At 42.0% G+C, this 23,937-nt stretch overlaps 3 protein-coding genes across 9 annotated transcripts in view; 1 reads left to right on the top strand and 2 right to left on the bottom strand.

The window, feature by feature from the left end:
- The window catches only part of lrp1ab (low density lipoprotein receptor-related protein 1Ab), a 197,559-nt gene extending 194,629 nt beyond the window's left edge, over nucleotides 1-2,930 (top strand). The window contains exons 86-89 of the mRNA XM_084069511.1: nucleotides 235-308; nucleotides 401-494; nucleotides 1,876-2,020; nucleotides 2,778-2,930. Of these exons, the coding sequence (XP_083925637.1) occupies nucleotides 235-308; nucleotides 401-494; nucleotides 1,876-2,020; nucleotides 2,778-2,915 (451 nt within the window). The 3' untranslated portion in view covers nucleotides 2,916-2,930. The remainder of the gene's footprint in view (nucleotides 1-234; nucleotides 309-400; nucleotides 495-1,875; nucleotides 2,021-2,777) is intronic.
- esyt1a (extended synaptotagmin-like protein 1a) overlaps nucleotides 1-23,937 on the bottom strand; it is a 349,848-nt gene that overhangs the window by 234,637 nt on the left and 91,274 nt on the right. The gene's annotated exons all lie outside the window — the stretch shown is intronic.
- fmnl3 (formin-like 3) overlaps nucleotides 7,368-23,937 on the bottom strand; it is a 63,128-nt gene continuing 46,558 nt past the window's right edge. For 3 of the 7 annotated variants that reach the window (XM_084069512.1, XM_084069513.1, XM_084069517.1), the window contains 2 exons: nucleotides 23,213-23,305; nucleotides 10,864-11,250 (listed from right to left, as the gene is read on the bottom strand). In XM_084069512.1, the coding sequence (XP_083925638.1) occupies nucleotides 10,948-11,250; nucleotides 23,213-23,305 (396 nt within the window). In that variant the 3' untranslated portion in view covers nucleotides 10,864-10,947. Of the gene's footprint in view, nucleotides 7,508-9,063; nucleotides 9,108-9,845; nucleotides 9,963-10,863; nucleotides 11,251-23,212; nucleotides 23,306-23,937 lie in introns of those variants that run through there. The other 4 variants (XM_084069515.1, XM_084069518.1, XM_084069514.1 and 1 more) reach the window with 3 other exon arrangements.

Genomic DNA, 23,937 nt, shown 5'->3' with positions numbered 1-23,937 from the left:
TAGGAGACACAAAGAGTCTCCTTTGTGTCTCCTACCGGAACCGCTGCCTACCGGTCCGCTGGACATCAAATTATTGGCTTAGTAATGCGATAAAAACAACAAAATATACATGGATTCAAGTCTCCATGGGGTGACTAATCGATAGAAAAAAATATTTTTTGGGGGGTGAACTATGGATTTAAGTAAAACATGTGAGTACTTCTTCCACCACTCTAAACGTGTGTTTCTCCTCAGGTGTCCTGTGGGATGGACGGGGTATCGATGTGCCGTCACCGCCGCTGCCGGCGTCTCCCCTGACACCGCAGGAAGTAAGTGACCTGCTCCTCTTGACCGGTAAACCATTGCCCCCTAACCCACTGTGTACAATGGACTTTAATGGTTGATGTATTTTCCCTCGCAGGCAGTGCCTCTGTAGTCATCCCGGTGCTCTTGCTGCTGTTATTGGCGCTGCTGGTGGTCGGCGCCATCTTGTGGTACAAGAGGAGAATGCGTGGGTAAGTAGTCGTTTCAGGAAGTCTCTCGGCTGCTCATTCAAACTCTTCTCTTTAATTAATTTTTCCTTCATCTGTTCTTCCCACCTAACTATCTAGCGTCTCTCTTTTTTTCCTCTTCTCTTTCATCTCCTATGGATAACCGTCTCTTCTCCCGTCTCTCAGGTCTTTAAGGCCGGGCAAATCTCGTTCTCAACACATGCGGTAACTTCACAGGGTTACATAATTCACCCGTTTCCCCTATTATGACCCTTAACCCCGTCCCCCCTCGTCCCCCCCAATGTCCAATTAGATTGGCCATGCTGCCTGCCAGTCCAGCTCTCCATTCTGTTGGTCAGTGTAGAATCTGTCTTTGTCCTTGCCTGCCATCTCCTGTTTGTCTCCACCCAACAATGCAGGGATCTATTGAACTGAAATAGATTTGCTGGCGATGCAAGATCAAAATCCTCGTCCTCATTCTAGTCCCTGTGTGTCTTATTTATGAATTCTAGATCGACACAGTTAAATCCTCGGTGTTCATTAATATTGAGACCTGAAGCCGATTCTACATGTCTCCTAAATCTCAACAGTTTTCTGAAAAACCTATGTTTCTATTGCAGTGGTGCTCAATCTTTTTCATATCAAGGACCCCCAAAATTATATGTATTTGGCCGCCGACCCCCATCAAAATATTTTGTTCCAGGGACCCCCCAGAAGCAAAGATTTGAGTTAAAAATGTTCGCTTTAAAAATATGTATATTCAAAGATTTGCACACATTTTCACGAATTTTCAAAAATAGCAGATCTACAAGCTCGTAGCGCGGCACTCGGTGCCACGCTATGAGCTTGTATATCTGCTATTTTTGAATAGCCCAAAGTGTAAAATAATGCTTTTTAGCTCAAGTCTAAAAATGACACAGTTCCAGGTCTTAATGGGTTAACATTTACAAATGCAAAAATGAACAGTGAGGAGTCTACTGCGTACCCGATGCTTAACTGTACATCATGTGCTTGCATAGAAGGAGAGAACAATATAAATGTTTATCTGTGACTATTATTGTTTATGTGCTTGCAAAAAACAGTCAAACAATCCTCCAGCATTCTCCTAATAGACATGCTGCAGTATTCTTGCTGGGAGTGATCAAATGACCTTTAGAGGAAAGCTCATTTGACAACCTTGATATATATTACGTGTCGTGTTGCCTAACTGTATGTACTGTACAGTATGGTGTACGTATCGTTGGTTGAAGCTGTGGGTTTGTATCGAATTTCGGTCCCCTGCACATCGCTTCATCCCAGGTTTCTCTCGGCAAGCAGTGTGTGCTCTTGTGTGTTTGGCGTGTGTCCTTCTTCTTTAAGCAGTGAGACTTTCTGAAATCTATAACCTATTAACGTGTTCACACAGTGCAAAGGGCTTCCAGCACCATAGAATGACCAACGGAGCCATGAATGTGGAGATTGGGAACCCGGCGTATAAGATTTATGAAGGCGAGCCAGACGATGACGCCGGCGAGCTCCTGGATTCAGACTTTGCGTTGGACCCAGACAAGGTAACACACACACATACACACATACAGAACAGACAGCCTTCTGGTTAACTACTTTGAACCCGGCATCGCCTATCTTGAGCATATCATTATAGGTGAACATTTTCAGGTTTTTTATAATTGTTCCGAATTTTTGTTTAAATACCGTAAAATAATAAATTATTTTCACTAAATGTCGTACTGCAAAGTATGTAGGGCTGAAGTGGTTAAAGCTCTGCGCAGCGGGGTGACCCGATATGCGATTGTATTGGTTGGGGCATGTACCACACTCACTGCCAGGTCTAATGCCTGGCATTGAGTGCCCGGTTCGAGTCCTGTCCGGCCGGACCGTCTGTTGTATGTCAGTCCACTACTCTCTCTCTCGCCGTGTTTCCTGTCTCTCTCCAATATACAGTGTATATCGCTACTGTCAGGCAGAAACCTGCAGAAACCTTATCTCCATATTCTAACTTTTTTTGTGTTTTTTGCATAAATTAATGCCCTACTTGATCGTTCCACAGCGTCACACATAAGTATGAAAAGTAGCAGAAATACAAGCTCGAAACGCGGCGCGTTACAGAGCTGGTAGATCTTTCGCCATTATTTTATTCGAATCCTGAAAAGTAACAGTTTCGGACATATGAGGTTTCCATCCGACAGCAACGATATCTATCAAAAAAAAGACAAGAAACTGCAGTGCACAGAAAACGCTATTTTCCGACTTGTTCCGTCCTTCGCGCGCCCCTTTGACTCACCGTATAATTTTCCCATTGCCATGCAGCCCACCAACTTCACCAACCCAGTGTATGCCACACTATACATGGGCGCCCACAACAGCCGCAACTCCCTGGCCAGCACGGACGAGAAGAAGGAACTGCTCTCCCAGGGAGATGAGGACATGAGTGACCCGCTGGCATAGAGCCCGGCATGGGACTGAACTCTGCCAACCTTGCCCTGCCCAGCCCAGCCCAGCCCAGCCCAGCCCAGCGCTGGACCAACAACAAACTCATCTTATGCCTTTTACCAATCGAAAAGAAAAGCAACAAAACGAGAAAAAAAGCAAGAACACTGTATAAAATGTAAAAAATGAAGGACTACTTTTTTATGTGATTGCAGTATTATATTTTGTTCTTTGAGAAAAAAAAACAAATCCTCTGGCAAGAAAAAGGAACCATTTTATAGACATTTTATTCAGTTCTTCATTTTTAATTTCTGTTCACCACCTCCTACTCACGACCTTCCCCTCCCCCCCTCTCACCCATATAGCCACTACCTCTTTAAGTTAGAGAGATACAAGACGGCAGTGGAACAATTTTGATTTTTTATTTTTGTATGAATATGGGGGTGGGGAGAGAAAAAAAAAAGAACATTGTTCCATACCAGAAAACATTTCCAAGTGTTTTGTTTGTTTGTTTTGAAAGCTGTTTGGAGAAGAAAGAGAAGGCAGCGAGAGTGGATGCTTCCTATAGATGCTGGTTCGGCCAATGTGTGTGTATGTGCGTGCTTGCTGCTGGGGAGGTCTCTAGGAGAGAGAGGACCAAGGCTGGGAGGCCTGTGAGGAGAACTTGTTAAACTGCACACGTGCACACAAGGGACTCAGCATTGCAGATAATGTCCTTTTCTGTCCTCAAAAAGAACTACGTTAAAAAAGTGATTGTCTTTTTTTTTTCCTCCTTGCACAGACTAAAGTTATATATATATTTGCATATATATAAACCTATTAACAAAGTGTCTTGAAAATATACCCAGGAAAAACACACATCAGTAACAAATAGCAGTCTGTACTTCTTATTTTTTTTATCCTTTTTTTTTTTTTGTCGGTGTAAATTTGACATGTTTTTGTGTCAACAATGAATGAGTCGGTGGCAGTATGCGTGTGTGAGTCGGGCGGACGTGGAGGATGATTGTAAAAAAAAATACAAAATAAAAGCCCACATTCCAGGATGAAGAGACTGGGATGGAAATCCGTGGCCTTGGTTTGCTGCAGGACACTCTGGATGGAGAAACGACACAACGTGAACCTCTGTGAATTTCCTGGTCGTCACTGAAACCCATCTTCTTACCAACCAGTGGTTCTCAAACTTTTTATTTTATTTCAAGGACGGCCCATAACTCTTGAGATGGAAATGGAACCAAATGGAAGCCGTAAGTAAAGGGTCCCTCTGGTTCCATTTGTACGTTCTCAGAGTTACAGACCCGTAAGGGTCCATTTGGAACCCCCTCAAGGTACCCTGAGGGGTCCCTGGACCCCACTTTGAGAACCACTGACATTACTACAAAACGATTAGCTAAGAACGATCCCATTTAGCTTTTGTCTCATCTTTTGATTGTAAATGTATTTTCAGGAAAACAAAAAAGGCAAGGGAACCCATTCCATGGTACGTATTAATGTGGGGGTTAAATGGAACTTTTTTCTTTTATTGGATGTAATTTCATGCTCATGTGGGTTAATGCTCATTGTTAAGTGCATTCCTAGGAGGAGGGGGACTGATTGGCCTCCTGATAAAAGCATTCCTTTGTTAATTCCTTTGCCTTGCTGCTAACGCTAGCCGTCATGTCTATCTGTCCAGCCTGGTCCAGTTTGCAAAGTGTTAAATCTCGGTCTTAAGCACTGCTCACCATGCTGCTTTTTTTTCCCCCTTTCTTTTTTTTTTTAACACTGCGGTATCAGCCATATTGTTTGTCATATCAACCTGCATGTGTCTCACCATGCCACCCACCCCTAGGACGCAGCCTGCTGTCACCCCTCACTTGTCAACAGTATTCTTCATGTTTTTATTTTCATTGTTTTTTTTTGTTTTTAATTCCTGCTCTGTTGCATCTTCCATTTGTTCCATTTAAAATTTAGAACAATCTTTTTTTTTTTAATTTGGAGAGATTCCCTGGCAGTCAAAAACAAAACGGAGAAAAACCCACATTAATTATTGGGGATCGGTTTGTTTTGTTCTGATTTTATTTCTTTTTGATATAAGAAAAATTAAATTGATTTTTATAGTAGAAATGCATGGTGGCTCTGACCTTCATTTGGTGAGAAAGATGAGTGACAGAATGACGCATAGTTTTTGATGGAGTACGTCGGTAACAACAAGTATCGCATAATTCAGAAATAAAACCTGAACATGTAGAAATCGTTTGAATGTCCTACCTTTTGCTTGACCAACAATTTATGCCCGGTAACTGCTTTCATTCATTCATTTCATTCACTTCTGTGCTCAAATGACAGCCTTTGGTATTTTTTTCAATCACAATTTTGTATTTTTATTAAATGGGGAAGTGTCATCTTTCAGATAAACAATATAACGGGTCAACATTTTATTTAAACACAAAAAAAGGGAATTTTCTTCAATCCATTGATTCATGAGTGAGAAATGTCCACTTTAAGAGTAGTGTGTCATACAATAGGAAGGCAAATTAAGTAGTGTAATTGTGGTCGGTCCCTTTACTGGAAATGGCATGTTGTAACACACCAACTATAAGTCTCACCCCTGATTTAAGGGCCATCCGCCCAAAGCACTGTAACTATACAGCAACTATATCGTTTCACCGCCGTCGTCTTTACAGTTGTGATGAGGACTCTCCCATCCACTTGAGTTAGAGCGATTTTTAAAACTATCTTTAAAGTTATAGTGCCTGGTGTGTGGCATACGCTTGGTTGCATCGTGTTGTTCTACAAGCTCACAACGCATTGCATCGCAACGCTTTGTGAGCTTGTAGATCTGCCAACCAAGTATAAATCAGGCATCGGAGTGCACAATCACTGTGCTTACTCGATGGCTATTACGAAGGAATGAATCATCTCATATGCAAAAAAAGCAAAGAAAGCTTAAAACATGATTAGAACTCAACGACACAATGAAAAATCTCCTTCATCCACCACCAACACAAACAAAAACATTTAAACATCCTCTGACCCCTGAAACAGCAGTCTGTAATGGAATCATCTTCATATCATTTGTCACTTCCTAAGCGTCACCACGATGCCTTATTTGTACTGTGTGGTGCGGTCGTGCCGCGTCGCTCGCCAAGAATATTTCATTTTGAATGTATTTTTAGCCAATTGTGTTGTTATGCCAATTCCAGAAATACCCACATAGTTGTGTAGTCTTGTCACTGCTCGACCCCTATTGGTTGGTCTGCTACAGCCTCGCCCAAACACATTTCAGTTGAGAATATTGTATTGTTGGCGAGCGATACAGTCGCACCACAAAGTATAAATGATCCATAAGTGTGACAGAAAGTGTTGTCAAGGTATATAACATTCATACACACCAAGGTTTTTTTTTCCAGTAACTCCTGGAACGAGGTGAAAAGACCCTCTGACTCTCCTGTCAGTGGCTTGGAATGGGCTTCAGTACATTAGCTTTGACGAGGGGTAACAGAGAGGTAAATTGAAAATCATAACATCCAATTGAATCTGAATCCCACTAGCCCTTTAGCTACTGTATGCCTTTAAAGCTGTGAACGGAATTTTGAAACTGCATCTTTATTCTTTTTTTTTCCTTTTTTTTTTTTTTTAACTGTATTTTAAGGTTAATGTTATAGTACAATGAAATAAAAAATACAATCTCTGACAAAAAAAGACATACATGATATACATTATGGCTGAGTCACAAGAAATAATACTGTCTACACAAAAGGCACTTCCTTAGCAAAATATGAGTAAAGTTTGATTTGGCTTGTCGGTCCAGAGGAACAAGAAAATCAAAAAGGCAATTTCTTTCCAGATATACAAGATTGAAAACAGCTCCCCCGCAAAAAAGAAGTAGTTGTCAGTGTTTAGTCTCTGCTCAATGTGTTTGGAAGACTTGGCTTAATCTTGAGTTCGGGAAAAAAAAGTTCCTGAAATGTCTCATCATAATAGTGAGTCCTCTTGTTTTCTTTGGAGGGAGTTTTTTTGTGAGTGCAAACCACAGTCTCTTCGAAGCAGAAATCCCAGCAGCAGAGTTAGACTGGGAGGCAGCCGAGGAAAATGCTAAGTTCTGCTTGGGATTGCATAGTCTTGAGAAAATTGATGGTCTCTAGGGCTTTGAGATCCGCATGTTGGCAGGCACTTTGTGAGTACAAGCACTGTCCTTCCTTGGTTCCGGGCCAAAGTCCACACCTCACCTCACCTGCAATGTAGTCATTGTTTGACTGGTCTCGTCCTCCAATGCTAATGACACACCATAAACACGGTCTGTGTGTGCTCGTGCGTGTTTTTTATAGCCAGTTTGTGTTTGCAGTGAGGGAGTAGAGTAGCACGTAGTGCTGGAAAGGATCTCCATAAATAAATAAATACCCCGGATGAAACAAGGGCCATTGTCTGTATTGTTTAGTTTCTCTTTCTCCTGTCCCCTTTCAGTCTTTGCCATCTGCAGCCTGCCTCAGGATTGAGTGGGGGCCGTCAGGACACGGGGGAAGAGAGTTATAACGGGGAAAAGGGGGAATAAGTGATGGATAAAGTGGTTTAGGGTCTCTTCCAACCACACCGGAGTAGCGCATCAGCTCGCAGGAAAGGCTGGTTTCGGAGATCTGTGAGTGGGCAGTGGAGAGAGGGGTGAGAGACAAGGGGAACACACATGTTAGAAATTATGCTTCGGGTTTCGGACCGAAGCAGGTCTTTACGTACCTTTCAGCTCTGTTGCAATGCTAGAAAATAGGCAATAATTTGTTCATATCACAGTATTCTTTGTTAACTGTGTATTGGAAATGTCAAAACTTGTCAAATAAGGACATATATATGTAGTATAATACATCAGTGAATGATGTGCTCCCATAACCTTGCATTACCAAAAAGGGACAGTTGAGAAATAAAAATGAAATAAGGAAATGCAAGGCTTTAGGAGTTTCATTACTACATTCATATTACACAGATAATGTAGAGATAAAAAATAACAGTGCACATATTATAGTTAGATGATAGTGGTCAACAAGCTCTTCAATTTGCCTGGCTCAATGGGCGTAGCGCACAAGCAGTCCTGTAGGACACACTGTAGTACAGTAAGAAACGTATTCTATTCACCAGTCTATAATTATGAAAACAGACAGACTGTAATTATGTATATTTGACTTGTGCTTTGTTTTTCTCTTTCTCTGGATCCTCGAGCTTGTTGACCAAAGACATGTTCAGCACACCGCAATTGACAGTTAGCGAAGACAAAACATGGCGGACATTGTTGGGACAGGTGAGAGGTAGATGGACACTGGACGACATGCAACACAGAGGAGGGGGAGAGGGTGCTGATGGTGGTGGTGGGCCTGCAAGATACAGTTATATACAGGAATCCAATGACTGACTATAAAACTGCCAAGAGAAGGCTCCTTTCCTGAGAGAAAGAGTTGGTGGAAATGTCAGATTTCACAACATTTCAGTTTTGTTGGCCGTTTCACACAGGAGGCAATGGACGTTCTGTGGCTGAAGTCTTCGATACAGTAGCGGAAGCATTTGACGATCTCTAGGTGTCTGACACTATGATGTAGTATAAAGCAGTGGTTCTCAATGTGGGGTCCAGGGACCCTCGGGGGTTCCTTGAGGGGGTTCAAAATGGACCCTTTTACAGTGCACTCTGAAAGTGCACGAATGCACGTTCGTTCACTCTCAGAGTTCATGGGTTTCCTTGAAATTAAAAAAAGTTTAAAGGAGTAGTTCACCCAAAAAAAAAACGTATTTTTTATTTCTACAAATTACACAATACAGCCTTGAATTCATGGAGTTTTTATTGTATTTGTCGCATTCCTGAGCCAATAATTTGATGACAGGGTCACCAGGCCAATAGGAGACCCTGCCGGTCATCAAATTATCGGCTCAGGGATGCGACAAAAACAAAGAAATCTCCATGAATTCGAGGCTTCATGGGGTGTGTAATTGATAGAAATAATGTAATTTTTTTGGGATAACTACTCCTTTAAGAACCACTGTAGTAAAGCAATTCTGACCTCTATAATCTATAATTAAAGCATCGTGTTTGTTTAATGCATCTGAAGCGCTAGCTGAAGCAACTGACATCACTGTAGCAGGCAGCACAACAGCAGCAGCTGGAGGGCCAAGCGGGCCAGGCTTCAGCCAGGCTACCTTCCTTACTCCTTACCCTCTCTTAGTTGTGTGAAATACAGTCATTACTCTTCCGTTCAGCTGGAGGGGGGGTAGAACAAACAGTGGTGGTTGAGGAAAGAACAACAAAGCCTAGTCTATACCTCGTGGTACGACAGTGTCTCTCGCCGAAAATAATTGATAATAATTCTACGCAACACATCGTGTCAGCTATTAATCAGTTATTTTGGGCAAGTGACACTGTATTTACGACAAAGTATAAATTAAGCTTCATTTTGTTAGAGGGAAACCAAACACCAAACAAGTTAGTCTCTGAATTGAAAGCAATTTGTGATGTTAAAACATTACAGTTGAGTAGCCAAACCTCTTTATGCTGCCGTTGTTCAGTTCAAGTTTCATGAAAGGAATGGCCGATAGGAAACGTGCCTCATTAATGCTGCCAAGCTTTATTCCGTCCTCGTCATGCACAATGCTTACGCTTGGATTATTTCATCACGCAATCATTACACTGAAGTGTGATGCCATATTTTGTATAAAATATGTACGCCATATGTATACAAAATAGATGCTTTCACACTGTCGTTGTCAACTCTCTTTCATGAAAACGTGGCAGTCAAAGAGGTTTGGCTTTGCTCCTATCCCCAAGACAACAGATAGAAGTCTTTTGAAGTAGAACACAAACGTTGCAACCAATAAGAGCCTTAGGTTAGTACAAGGTGGGAGTGGGAGTGGGGGGGGGGTCATGGTGTGGATGACAGGGGTCATGCTTCATGCACAGTGAGTCGGCAGAGGGGGGTGTCAAAGAGACACCTGGACAACCTTGGCATTAGGGGAGGGGTAAGGGCTAGCAGTTGGCGTCGTCGCAGAGGTTGGCCTCACAGAAGAACCGTGAGCCACGCTTAGCCGTGCGGGCTGTGAAGGGCACGCTCTTCAGTACTGTTTGGGGGGGAGGGAGGGAGGGAGAGAAGACACGTCACACCTGAAACACTGGTCTGTCTGGGAGAAGGCTCACGTTACAAACAGCCTCCATAATTGATGCAGCGGCCGTAATGTGCCTGCGGACACTGTCTGGAACTATAGGAATGTAAGCCGCAAGAAGCTAAGTTACACAACCTTCCTATGGAAGAGAAACGAATTGTTCCTTCTGAGAGTTTGCATTGTACAGAATGAAGCATAACTTTTGCTCCGTTGCATGACGGAGCCACGTGCCCGAAAATAGCAGACCCACAAGCTCGCAACGCATTGCATCCGCAGAGCGCTGTGTGAGCTTGTACGTCGGCTTTTTTTTCAGTGCGCGACGCCGTTGTGCAACGAAATATGAATCGAGTTAATATTGTCATCGATGATTATGGAATTGACTGTTACAGTATGGCACTGCTGGGAAGAAGCATTATCAACATGATTAAAAAATGCCATCGACACAACATTTAGATTATTTTCTCTTGTGAGCGTTTGATTAATTGACTGAGACACACATCAGTTAGTTGAGACACTGTCCTGAGGCTGTGGCGGCTCCAGCAGATCCATCCGGGTCATATCTACATCTTCATGGCACACTTCTCAGACCTATAAGTACTCGACAATACGTAATAATAACTACCCACATAATTCCTGTAATTTGAGGCTCAATAACTCTACTTGGCACAGTTACAGTACACGGTAAAATCCTCAGTGTTAATTTATCCATTTGTAACTCTGGCTCCCCAGGAGTCCTTGAGGGGGTTCCAGGGTGTCCCCAGGTAAATGATGGCTAATTACCAAATGGACCCTTTCGGACCTGTAACTCCGATAATGTACAAATGGAGCCGAATGGACCCTTACGGGTCCATTCGGCTCCATTTGTACATTCTCAGAGTGACATTAACACTGAGGATTTTTACTGTGCGCATAAAACTAACACCGCGACTGCCCCGCTGTGCCGTTACGTGCTGCTGCGGTCCAGATGCGGTGGAGTCTGCACCACGTAGCACAGGGTGCACTGCAGGGGCGCCGAGCAATGGATGACCACGGTCATTTTAGGCCTGTGGCGGCTTCTCGGACTGCCGGGACCCACAGTACCGGGTCCCGGGCTCGCGGTCGTCACGGCGCTGCCTGGCCCACCTGTGATGATGTCCTCGATGGTGCCGTCCTTGCCCTCGTACACGGGCCGGTGGTCCTTGGCCTGCCGCTTGCGGAGCTCCGCGATGAGTTCCTGCTGCTGGTGTTTCTTCTTGTGCGCCTGGACCTGGTGCAAAGGAAAGAGATTTGATTGATTGAATACGTTATTAGCAGTGTTGCAATGCTGAATTGGAACGTGGTTGCACACTATTTTAGTGATGTGACGCGCACGTCGCTTAACACCTACAGTACACGTCACACAATGGACAATTGATATGCATCTAGGCTCATTCCTATGTTTGTTAATCCACCTGGTGTGAGTCGGGAGCCTTTGTAAACCTTGTTGAGGTGTGAATTTAAAGTTGTTTTGCATGTGCCTGCGCGTGCTCCTGGTCAAATAGGTTCCTGCACGGCGTGCAAGGCCGTCCCATGAGCAATGCAACCCTGGTTACTAGTCAGAAATGTAAAACAGCACGTAGTACAGTAAGACATTAAAGCTAAAAGGATAACACAAAAAAATCCTGGGGACTTGTTTCCATTGTGGCCCTATGTAGTCAATGAATCAACATAGCATACAAAATTAACACAATATTACATGTCATAAACAAACAATATATGTACAAAAGACATGGGAAATTTACATTTAGCTCCCCTTGTGGTCTCCTGATACAGTAGATACCTGTACCTGCCAAACCATGTCATGTATTCTGTCTCTGCTACATGAACCCTTAAACATCCCTCTGTTTGCTCTCAATGAAAGAGTAAATCTGGGTGCAGAGAAAAATGTTCCAGCAGATCTGTTTTTTAACAATAACTGTTGTGTTTTCTTGTTGTGTTCCTTGTTTCTTAGTTATACTTGGTATTTTACAATACAGTTGTGTTCTTTACATATTTTAGAAATATATCTTCTTAGTTCAGGTTTTAATTTACACTTGTGTACCTTTTGTTTTGTAGTGATGTCTGAGTGTTTCCTGTTTGCTGCTACCTGTCTTGTCTCACCCTGTCATTTGCAAATGTTGTTCACCTGTGTCTTGTTTAGCCCTAGCCAATCGTGTGTTGATTGTCCATACATATGCACCTGTGTCTCCAATGTGTTCCTGTTTGCCCTTCACTGCCAGTCTGTTTGTTGTATGTATTGTATGAATTGTATGTAGTTGTCTGTGAGTATCTTAATGTTTGATCGAGTCTCCTTGATATTCGGTGTATGGACAGTAGGCCATCTTCTTGTGCTTTTACAAGTGAAACTTGCAAGTGCCTTCCTAGTCCTTCTCGTGCTCCTTGTGTTCCCTGTTTTTTGTCATAATAAAAAAAAGAAAACTCCTTGTATCTGCACTAGTCTGCCTTGGTCTTTTTGTCCTGCATTCCCTCCTGACTCGCATAGTAGTTGGGTCATCTGTGGCACTTCCATGACCGTGGAGAGCGAAGGTCCGTTTCTCAATGGATTTGTCATCTAGGAGGGTTATTAAACAAATTTAGCCGGGGTGTATTTTTAAAAGGGGCGGGGACATTTGTTGAGAGACCAAAATCCAAAATGGCGACCGTGAAAATGAACTTTTTAATGGTTTGACCTACAAAGATGCACAATACATGGTTTCAGAGCTTATTTTGGTCAAGGAATACATATTTGGTGTTTATATAATGATTTGACCTATTGTTGGCTGTACTTGTCAGCCATCTGTTAGCTCAATGGGTTGAGACGCAGTATTCATGATCCAGAGGCCATGAGTTCAAATCCCATTGATGTCTTTCCTATGATTCTTTCCTTTGCAGACTAACTTCTAGAAAAACAAGTTAAAACCACCAGGAAACCTGTAGCTCTCAGCCAACAGCTTAGCTCAACTGGTAGAGCGTCTGTCCAATAACATGACTTGACTTGACTTGAGGGGTTCGATTCCCACTCGAGTCAAGTGTCCCCGGTAACTTGGGGCAACGGATAAATTGACTGATATCCTTAGTGATGCTTCCCTTTGCAACCTAACTTCTAAAAAAACAAGTTAAAACCACCAGGAAACCTGTAACTTTCAGCCAACAGCATAGCTCAACTGGTAGAGCGTCTGTCCAATAACATGACTTGACTTGACTTGAGTGGGTTAGATTCCCACTTGAGTCAAGTGTCCCCGGTAACTTGGGGCAACGGATAAATTGACTGATATCCTTAGTGATGCTTCCCTTTGCAACCTAACTTCTAAAACAACAAGTTAAAACCACCAGGAAACCTGTAACTTTCAGCCAACAGCATAGCTCAACTGGTAGAGCGTCTGACCAATAACATGACTTGACTTGAGTGGGTTCGATTCCCACTCGAGTCAAGTGTCCCCGGTAACTTGGGGCAACGGATAAATTGACTGATATCCTTAGTGATGCTTCCCTTTGCAACCTAACTTCTAAAACAACAAGTTAAAAGCACCAGGAAACCTGTAACTCTCAGCCAACAGCATAGCTCAACTGGTAGAGCGTCTGTCCAATAACATGACTTGACTTGACTTGAGTGGGTTCGATTCCCACTCGAGTCAAGTGTCCCCGGTAACTTGGGGCAACGGATAAATTGACTGATATCCTTAGTGATGCTTCCCTTTGCAACCTAACTTCTAAAACAACAAGTTAAAACCACCAGGAAACCTGTAACTCTCAGCCAACAGCATAGCTCAACTGGTAGAGCATCTGTCCAATAACTTGACTTGACTTGAGTGGGTTCGATTCCCACTCGAGTCAAGTGTCCCCGGTAAATTGGGGCAGCGGATACATTGACTGATATCCGTAGAATAACTTGTAGGAGTGTCCTGGTTCAAATCCAGTCACCACCTTAGTAACTGAAACCGAATCTGGCCAATTCGGTCTCAGTTACTGAGATAGATAGAGGGTGTGCAGAGTAGGCGGAGTAGAGTAGTGGGTAGAGTAAAGAGGGAATATAGTCGGGGAGTAGTGGGAGGACTAGGACTAGGGGGAGGAGTAGGGGCAAGAGTGGGGGAGATGTAGGAATAGGGCTCAGAGTAGGGGGAGGAGTAGAAATAGGGCCCAGAGTAGGGGGAGGGAGGAGTAGGGCCCAGAGTAGGGGGAGGAGTAGGAGTAGGGCCCAGAGTAGGGGGAGGAGTAGGGCCCAGAATAGGGGGAGGAGTAGAGGGCAGAGTAGGAGTAGGGCCCAGAGTAGGGGGAGGAGTAGGAATAGGGCCCAGAGTAGGGGGAGGGAGGAGTAGGGCCCAGAGCAGGGGGAGGAGTAGGGCCCAGAGGGTTATGGTTTCTGTATGGAGGTAAAATTTTCTCCCCCTACTCTGGGCCCTACTCCCCCCCCTACTCTGGGCCCTATTCCTACTCCTCCCCCTACTCTGGGCCCTACTCCTCCCTCCCCCGGGCCCTATTCCTACTCCTCCCCCTACTCTGGGCCCTACTACTCTGTCCTCTACTCCTCCCCCTATTCTGGGCCCTACTCCGGGCCCTACTCCTACTCCTCCCCCTACTCTGGGCCCTATTCCTACTCCTCCCCCTACTCTGGGCCCTACTCCTACTCCTCCCCCTACTCTGGGCCCTACTCCTCCTTCTCCCTACTCTGGGCCCTATTCCTACTCCACCCCCTACTCTTGCCCCTACTCCTCCCCCTAGTCCTCCCACTACTCCCCGACTATATTCCCTCTTTACTCTACCCCTACTCTACTCTGCCCACTACTCTACTCCGCCTACTCTACACACCCTCTATCTATCTCAGTAACTGAGACCGAATTGGCCAGATTCGGTTTCAGTTACTAAGGTGGTGACTGGATTTGAACCAGGACACTCCTACAAGTTATTCTATCAGTCAATTCATCCGCTGCCCCAATTTACCGGGGACTTGACGTTAGTGGGAATCGAACCCAGGACCGCTCGGTCCTGGGTTGAACTGGATTTGAACCAGCACACTCCTACAAGTTATTCTACGGATATCAGTCAATTTATCCGTTGTCCCAAGTTACCGGGGACACTTGACTCGAGTGGGAATCGAACCCACTCAAGTCAAGTCAAGTCATGTTATTGGACAGACGCTCTACCAGTTGAGCTATGCTGTTGGCTGAGAGTTACAGGTTTCCTGGTGGTTTTAACTTGTTGTTTTAGAAGTTAGGTTGCAAAGGGAAGCATCACTAAGGATATCAGTCAATTTATCCGTTGCCCCAAGTTACCGGGGACACTTGACTCGAGTGGGAATCGAACCCACTCAAGTCAAGTCAAGTCATGTTATTGGACAGACGCTCTACCAGTTGAGCTATGCTGTTGGCTGAGAGTTACAGGTTTCCTGGTGGTTTTAACTTGTTTTTTTAGATGTTAGGTTGCAAAGGGAAGCATCATAGGAAAGACATCAATGGGATTTGAACTCATGGCCTCTGGATCATGAATACTGCGTCTCAACCCATTGAGCTAACAGATGGCTGACAAGTACAGCCTTCCTGGTGCTTTGACTTGAACAACAAACAAGACAAATACATTTATTTTTTCACCATTGTGTCACTACCAAAACGAAAGTTTGTCACTACCGAAACGAAAGTTAAATCCAAAAAAATCACTAACTGTGGAGGCCAAAATCGTCCCCCCAAAAACCTGTTAGGAGTATGTTTCAGACAATTTAGAGTTGATTGGTAATTTTCGTTTCGGTAAAATTTATTTTACCGAAAGGTAAAATTTATTTTACCGAAACGAAAGTTAAATCCGAAAAAATCACTAAGTGTGGAGGCCAAAATCGTCCCCCCAAAAACCTTTTAGGAGTACGTTTCAGGCAATTTAGAGTTGATTGGTAGTACTTTGTAGTGACTTTTTTTGGTCCCTAACATTGAATAACTTAAAACAAATGTGTTACTTTTCACATTGGGATCCACTGCCCAAATACATGTCAATTTGGGGGGTTGACAACAAAAAGTTTTAGAACCACAGACTCCAAGGAAACAGCTGTAGGTGAATGGATATGGATGAGTCACTGACTAGTGAGCCGCAGGTAACAGGTTCAAGGCTCAGCCACAGCAGCAAGTCAGGATGTCAAATCAAATAGGTATTATTAGGAGTGAAATGGTTGTGTTTTTTCACCCCAACTGCACAGGACAGCAGTTTTATATCTGTTTACATGTACGTGATTTTCAGTGATGGAGACAAACCGCACAGACGTTCACTGTACTTCAGTACATTTTGTAAACGTATGACTCTGAGTAGAGCATAGCCTGACTTAAACAAACAAATAACAACTTAGTATAGTCAGACTTTTTTTTACACAACTTACATTTTATAAAGCTTGACTCTGACTCAGTATAGTCAGACTTTTGTTTCCTTTCATTTTCTGACATGATGTTAATCAGAGTGCAATAGCAGACTGGTTAGTGGGCCTGCCTGGTGAACCAGAGGTCCTGGATGTCCTGGGTACGATTCCAGGTCAAGTCAACAATGTGGCAATCTTAGAGTGATTCGAGGCTGTTAGTTGTTAAAGTGCAGAGGACACATTTCACGTATGTGCCTAACAGTATATACTTAGCGAGCACACTGACGTTATTGTCACTACGTATTCGTATGACAAATGAGTTGACATTTAGATTCACCTCAAGCAACTAGCCTTTCTAGCTTTGCATACAGAATACTATGTTATGTTGGGCTATAGTGCTAATTTATTTTTGGTTCATTATGAAAATGTGATGGGATGAACTGGACACCATATTCTCAGTAGCCTACACTATTTAATGGGAAACTGCAACTCAGTAACTGTTGTTTACACACAAACATTGACTGTATTGACCTCAGAGATGACTTCTGTGTACTTATACTGTATATTATTCAACTCATGAGCAGAGCTTTCATTAGAGCCTAATAAGAAGGCTCTGTGACGATTTTGAAAGAAAAACCTTTTGGATCTCATAATTGGCAGCCATCTTGCATTTGAAGGTCAACAATAGGTCAAATCATTATATAAACACCAAATATGTATTCCTTGACCAAAATAAGCTCTGAAACCATGTATTGTGCATCTTTGTAGGTCAAACCATTAAAAAGTTCATTTTCACGGTCGCCATTTTGGATTTTGGTCTCTCAAAAAATGTCCCCGCCCCTTTTAAAAATACACCCCGGCTAAATTTGTTTAATAACCCTCCTAGATGACAAATCCATTGAGAAACGGACCTTCGCTCTCCACGGTCACGGAAGTGCCACAGATGACCCAACTATAGTGACAGCAGTCTTCATTACTTTTGGAGTCTCTCATTCTCCCCTCGCCTTGTTTGTCTTTTGGTTTGCATCCATCATCTGAAAATGTCCTTACTTCTAAGACATTTTAATTTCAATGAGCCCCATATCTCTGAGAGTGTACAAATGAACCATTAGGGGTCCATTTGGTTCCATTTTGTACACTACAGTTACAAAAATGTAAGGGGACATTTAGAACCCCCTCAAGAAACCATGAGGGTCCCCTGGACCCCACTTTGAAAACCACTACTTTACACACATCCACTACAGATTCTGCAGACTAACTCACTCATAAACAATTAGTTAAGTAGCCTTTGTCTTTATATTAATCAATTCTGTGTTTAAGTGTATTGCTCTTATTTTGTTTGAACTGCTTAAAGTTGAATATCTCCCAAACTACGAATGATTTCAAAGAAAAAATCTCAAGCATGCATGTCCACAGTAAGGTGGAGCACACATGATGTGAATGGAGTTTCTAGGTGAAAGTGTTTTTTTGAGGTCCCAAAATCTTCCATCGACCTCCATTATAAATCTCTGAACTTTTAAAGGAGTACAATTCTAAAACTATGCAACATTTCAAAGATTCCTTTTCAGGCAAACATGTCCACAGTAAGATGAACATTTTAAAGTATGAATGACGTTACTAGGCGTAAGTATGTAGTTGTAAGCCTGCCTTTAAATGTCCATTGCCGCATCGACAATGAATGGGGCGCTTAAAGTTAAATATCTCCAAAACTACAAATTATTTCAAAAATAAAAATCTCAAGCATGCATGTCCACAGTAAGGTGGAATTTTTGAACTGTGAATGGAGTTTCTAGGTGAAAGTGTTTTTTTGAGGTCCCAAAAGCTTCCATCCGCCTCCATTATAAATCTCTGAACATTTAAAGGAGTACAATTCTAAAACTATGCAACATTTCAAAGATTCCTTTTCAGGCAAACATGTCCACAGCAAGATGAACATTTTAAAGTATGAATGGCGTTACTAGGCGTAAGTATGTAGTTGTAAGCCTGCCTTTAAATGTCCATTGCCGCATCGACAATGAATGGGGCGCTTAAAGTTAAATATCTCCAAAACTACAAATTATTTCAAAAATAAAAATCTCAAGCATGCATGTCCACAGTAAGGTGGAATTTTTGAACTGTGAATGGAGTTTCTAGGTGAAAGTGTTTTTTTGAGGTCCCAAAACCTTCCATCCGCCTCCATTATAAATCTCTGAACTTTTAAAGGAGTACAATTCTAAAACTATGCAACATTTCAAAGATTCCTTTTCAGGCAAAAATGTCCATATTAGGATGAACATTTTAAAGTTTGAATGGGGTTTCTATTCTATATATGACATTTTGAATCTTTACAGTCAGTTCACCTTCTTTTGGGTCTTGGGTCGAACCAATTACTCCCGCGGAGACATCAAATTTCTCTTTTGGGCCTTGAGTCTTGGGACTCAAGGCCCAAAAGAGAAATTTGATGTCTCCGCGGGAGTAATTGGTTCGACTCAAGACTCTTTTGGGTCTTGAGTCTTGGGGAACAAGTCCTGTATCTAAACCACTACACCACAGAGGTCTTTACCTATTCTATTGACTTGCGTGTAATTTTCTGAAAGATTATATAAAGGTAAAAGTTAGAAAGATGTCCTTGCGGGATTAGAACTCAGGACCTTCAGTATGCAAGGCCTGAATCTTAACCACTGCTCCACCATGGTACATACTCTATGGTCTCTTGCACGCTTTTCAGTGAAAGATCAAATAAAGGTGCAAGAGTCAGGTATTGGTTGGAAACCTGTCCTGGTTGGATTTGAACCAGTAACCTTCTGGTAGCAAGTCCTGTATCTAAACCACTGCACCACAGAGGTTCTGACTTGTTCTGTTAACTTAGCCTGGCAAAGTTTGTACCCTTTTCCCTTTAAATATCCATTGCCATCGACAATGCATGGGGCGCTTAAAGTTAAATATCTCCAAAACTACAAATGATTTCAAAGAAAAAACCTCAAGCATGCATGTCCACAGTAAGGTGGGATTTTTGAACTGTGAATGGAGTTTCTAGGTGAAAGTGTTTTTTTGAGGTCCCAAAACCTTCCATCCGCCTCCATTATAAATCTCTGAACTTTTAAAGGAGTACAATTCTAAAACTATGCAACATTTCAAAGATTCCTTTTCAGGCAAACATGTCCACAGTAAGATGAACATTTTAAAGTATGAATGACGTTACTAGGCGTAAGTATGTAGTTGTAAGCCTGCCTTTAAATGTCCATTGCCGCATCGACAATGAATGGGGCGCTTAAAGTTAAATATCTCCAAAACTAAAAATGATTTCAAAAATAAAAATCTCAAGCATGCATGTCCACAGTAAGATGGATTTTTTTTAACTGTGAATGGAGTTTCTAGGTGAAAGTGTTTTTTTGAGGTCCCAAAACCTTCCATCCGCCTCCATTATAAATCTCTGAACTTTTAAAGGAGTACAATTCTAAAACTATGCAACATTTCAAAGATTCCTTTTCAGGCAAACATGTCCACAGTAAGATGAACATTTTAAAGTATGAATGGCGTTACTAGGCGTAAGTATGTAGTTGTAAGCCTGCCTTTAAATGTCCATTGCCGCATCGACAATGAATGGGGCGCTTAAAGTTAAATATCTCCAAAACTACAAATTATTTCAAAAATAAAAATCTCAAGCATGCATGTCCACAGTAAGGTGGAATTTTTGAACTGTGAATGGAGTTTCTAGGTGAAAGTGTTTTTTTGAGGTCCCTTAACCCTAACCCTAACCTTCCATCCGCCTCCATTCTAAATCTCTGAACTTTTAAAGGAGTACAATTCTAAAACTATGCAACATTTCAAAGATTCCTTTTCAGGCAAACATGTCCACAGTAAGATGAACATTTTAAAGTATGAATGGCGTTACTAGGCGTAAGTATGTAGTTGTAAGCCTGCCTTTAAATGTCCATTGCCGCATCGACAATGAATGGGGCGCTTAAAGTTAAATATCTCCAAAACTACAAATTATTTCAAAAATAAAAATCTCAAGCATGCATGTCCACAGTAAGGTGGAATTATTGAACTGTGAATGGAGTTTCTAGGTGAAAGTGTTTTTTTGAGGTCCCAAAACCTTCCATCCGCCTCCATTATAAATCTCTGAACTTTTAAAAGAGTACAATTCTAAAACTATGCAACATTTCAAAGATTCCTTTTCAGGCAAACATGTCCACAGTAAGATGAACATTTTAAAGTATGAATGACGTTACTAGGCGTAAGTATGTAGTTGTAAGCCTGCCTTTAAATGTCCATTGCCGCATCGACAATGAATGGGGCGCTTAAAGTTAAATATCTCCAAAACTACAAATGATTTCAAAGAAAAAATCTCAAGCATGCATGTCCACAGTAAGGTGGAGAGCACAAATGATGTGAATGGAGTTTCTAGGTGAAAGTTTTTTTTTAGGTCCCAAAATCTTCCATCGACCTCCATTATAAATCTCTGAACTTTTAAAGGAGTACTATTCTAAAACAATGAAACATTTCAAAGATCCCTTTTCAGGCAAAAATGTCCATATTAGGATGATCATTTTAAAGTTTGAATGGGGTTTCTATTCTATATATGACATTTTGAATCTTTACAGTCAGTTCACCTTCTTTTGGGTCTTGGGTCGAACCAATTACTCCCGCGGAGACATCAAATTTCTCTTTTGGACCTTGAGTCTATCCATTGCCATCGACAATGCATGGGGCGCTTAAAGTTAAATATCTCCAAAACTACAAATGATTTCAAAGAAAAAATCTCAAGCATGCATGTCCACAGTAAGGTGGAATTTTTGAACTGTGAATGGAGTTTCTAGGTGAAAGGTGTTTTTTTGAGGTCCCAAAACCCTCCATCCGCCTCCATTATAAATCTCTGAACTTTTAAAGGAGTACAATTCTAAAACTATGCAACATTTCAAAGATTCCTTTTCAGGCAAACATGTCCACAGTAAGATGAACATTTTAAAGTATGAATGGGGTTACTAGCAGTAAGTATGTAGGATTAGTAGCCTGTACTCGTTTCCCTTTAAATGTCCATTGCCGCATCGACAATGCATTGGGCGCTTAAAGTTGAATATCTATCAACTATCTAGTATTATAGCTGACTTATTTGTTATTTTTTTGACCACTGTTTTACGTTTTTTTATTGAGGCACTTTGACATTTTGTATTGATTGTTGATTTGGTTGTTTGAGATATTTTGTGTTAGTTGTTGGACTTAAATATTAGATGAGCTTTGAACCCTGAACCTTTGGTTTATAAACCTCTGATTTATCTATTGAGCCACGCTGGCATAGGAGATGTAATCGGGAATGTAATAGTTAACTCACCTTTTACAATTTAGATGGAAAGTGAAAAATGCTCTTCGGGAGCTTTGAACCCAGAACCCTCGGATTATAAACCCCTGATTTATCATTTGAGCCATGCTAGCATGGAAGAAACAATCGGGAATGTAATACTTAACTCACCTTTCACAATTTAGATGGAAAGTGAAAGATGCTCTTTGGGAGCTTTGAACCCAGAACCTTAGGATTATAAACCCCTGATTCACCTATTGAGCCACAAAGACATAGGAGATGCAATCGGGAATGTAATAGTTAACTCACCTTTCACAATTTAGATGGAAAGTGAAAAATGCTCTTTAGGAGCTTTGAACCCAGAACCTTTGGATTATACGCCCCTGATTCACCTATTGAGCCACGCAGACACCATAGGAGATGAAATTGGGAATGTAATAGTTAACTCACCTTTCACAATTTAGATGGAAAGTGAAAAATGTTCATTGGGAGTTTTGAACCCAGAATATTCAGATTATTAAAGGGGCTACACCATGAATTAAAAAAAAATATATTATATATAAATATTGCCCCCTAATACGTTTTAAACAGGTTGTAAGCCTAAAAAACATCCAGATATTTTTTTCTCACAATCTGACTGTCTGTCATTCCAAGCTTTTTCAGCTGCAATACCAAAACGTCCTATTGGGCAGGGGGGAGCTACTGAGCAATTCTGTCTGGCCATCGTCAATGCAAAATCCGTGCAAGTGACATCACTTGCACAGCCATTCTGAAATGGCCTGTTCAGACACGCCCATTCAGGAAATCCATGAAATGAGCATGAATGACTGAATGTTAAAAAAAAATATTTTTTTGGGTACAAGAGACACTGGGGAGCCCAAAAAATACTAAAAACCTAAAAAAAAATGAAATTCATGGTGTAGCCCCTTTAACCCCTGATTTATCATTTGAGCCATGGTTTGTACTCCTGACTCATGTGCCATGCTAGCATGCAACATGCAATTGAGAATGTAATGATTAACTGAGAATGTAATACTTAACCCACCTTTGAGAATTTAGATGGAGAGTGAAAAAGTTCTTTAGGAGTTTTGAACCTTTAAAGGCTAATGTAAAGCTGTGATAAAACTTTATTTGAGCCAATCTGTATGGTGGAGTAGGTCAATACAATATAACTAACACTACTGCGGTGGTTTGGATGTGGTCGCCTTGCTCTTTTATTGTTGATCCTCTGGTCTGGTGGTAGGGCCACTACTGGTTAACAAGAGGTATTGCATGAAGCTCAAAGCGTAATATCTCCCCTGCCTAAACAGGCTCTCTGTCTTAGCTCAGCAGTAGAAATGTCTGAATCTTGGGTAGGAGGGCGGACATAAATCTTAAGGGTTCATTCAAAGAAGTGAAAATACTTCATTTTTGTCAAGCAACATGCTGCGCAACACTTTTATGACAAAGCATAAATGAAGCTTTATATACAGTAAGTATAGTTATATACTTACTGTTATATATATATACAGTAATACAGCAGCAAGTAAAGATCTGATGGGTGTTGTTAGTGCTGTAGTTGTTCTTCATGTGACTCAGTTGTAGATGCTTGAACTGTACCTTGGGGTCATGCTGCTTCGCCTCCTGAGCCAGTAGCTTCTCTCTCATGGCTTCCTCCTGCTTCTTCCTCTGCTCATTGTCTGCCACCGCATCCTGTACAACAGAGAACATGGAGACCATTCAGAGAGACTCAAATGAGACCAACTAAACACAGCAGACCGAGCCAACCGTAGCGGAAACAAAGTGCTCCTTTTAGAACAGGAATCAGAGCAGAAGTTTAGCTCACAAAGGGAACGCACACTTTGATGAACATAATCTGTCATCATCAATCTCTCTCTCTCTCTCTCTCTCTCTCTCTCTCTCTCTCTCTCTCTCTCTCTCTCTCTCTCTCTCTCTCTCTCTCTCTCTCTCTCTCTCTCTCTCTCTCTCTCTCTCTCTCTCTCTCTCTCTCTCTCTCACACACACACACACACACACACACACGTAGGTCTGCCCATTTCACACAACACATTCCTCCTTCAGTTGCACACAGACACACGCATCCAAAACAAAAACAACCACAAAAGTGTGCTCCTCTTCAAAGATTTGATTTGCACACAACGTTTTATATTTGAAATGTAGTTTTCATTTAAGTAAGAGAGGTGTTTAAAGTCTTAACCTAGCAGCATCAAAGACAAACATAGAGATGGGGATTTGAATACAGGTCTCTCATATCACAGGCCCCAGCACTAACCAGTTGGCTAAATGGCAAGGCCTACTAGCTTTCAAACTGGTTCATTAATACA

Source organism: Gymnoscopelus microlampas (assembly GCF_963454915.1).
Source record: "Gymnoscopelus microlampas genome assembly, chromosome: 10".
Classification (NCBI taxonomy): Eukaryota; Metazoa; Chordata; class Actinopteri; order Myctophiformes; family Myctophidae; genus Gymnoscopelus; species Gymnoscopelus microlampas.
This window is presented reverse-complemented; position numbering and strand designations above follow the sequence as displayed.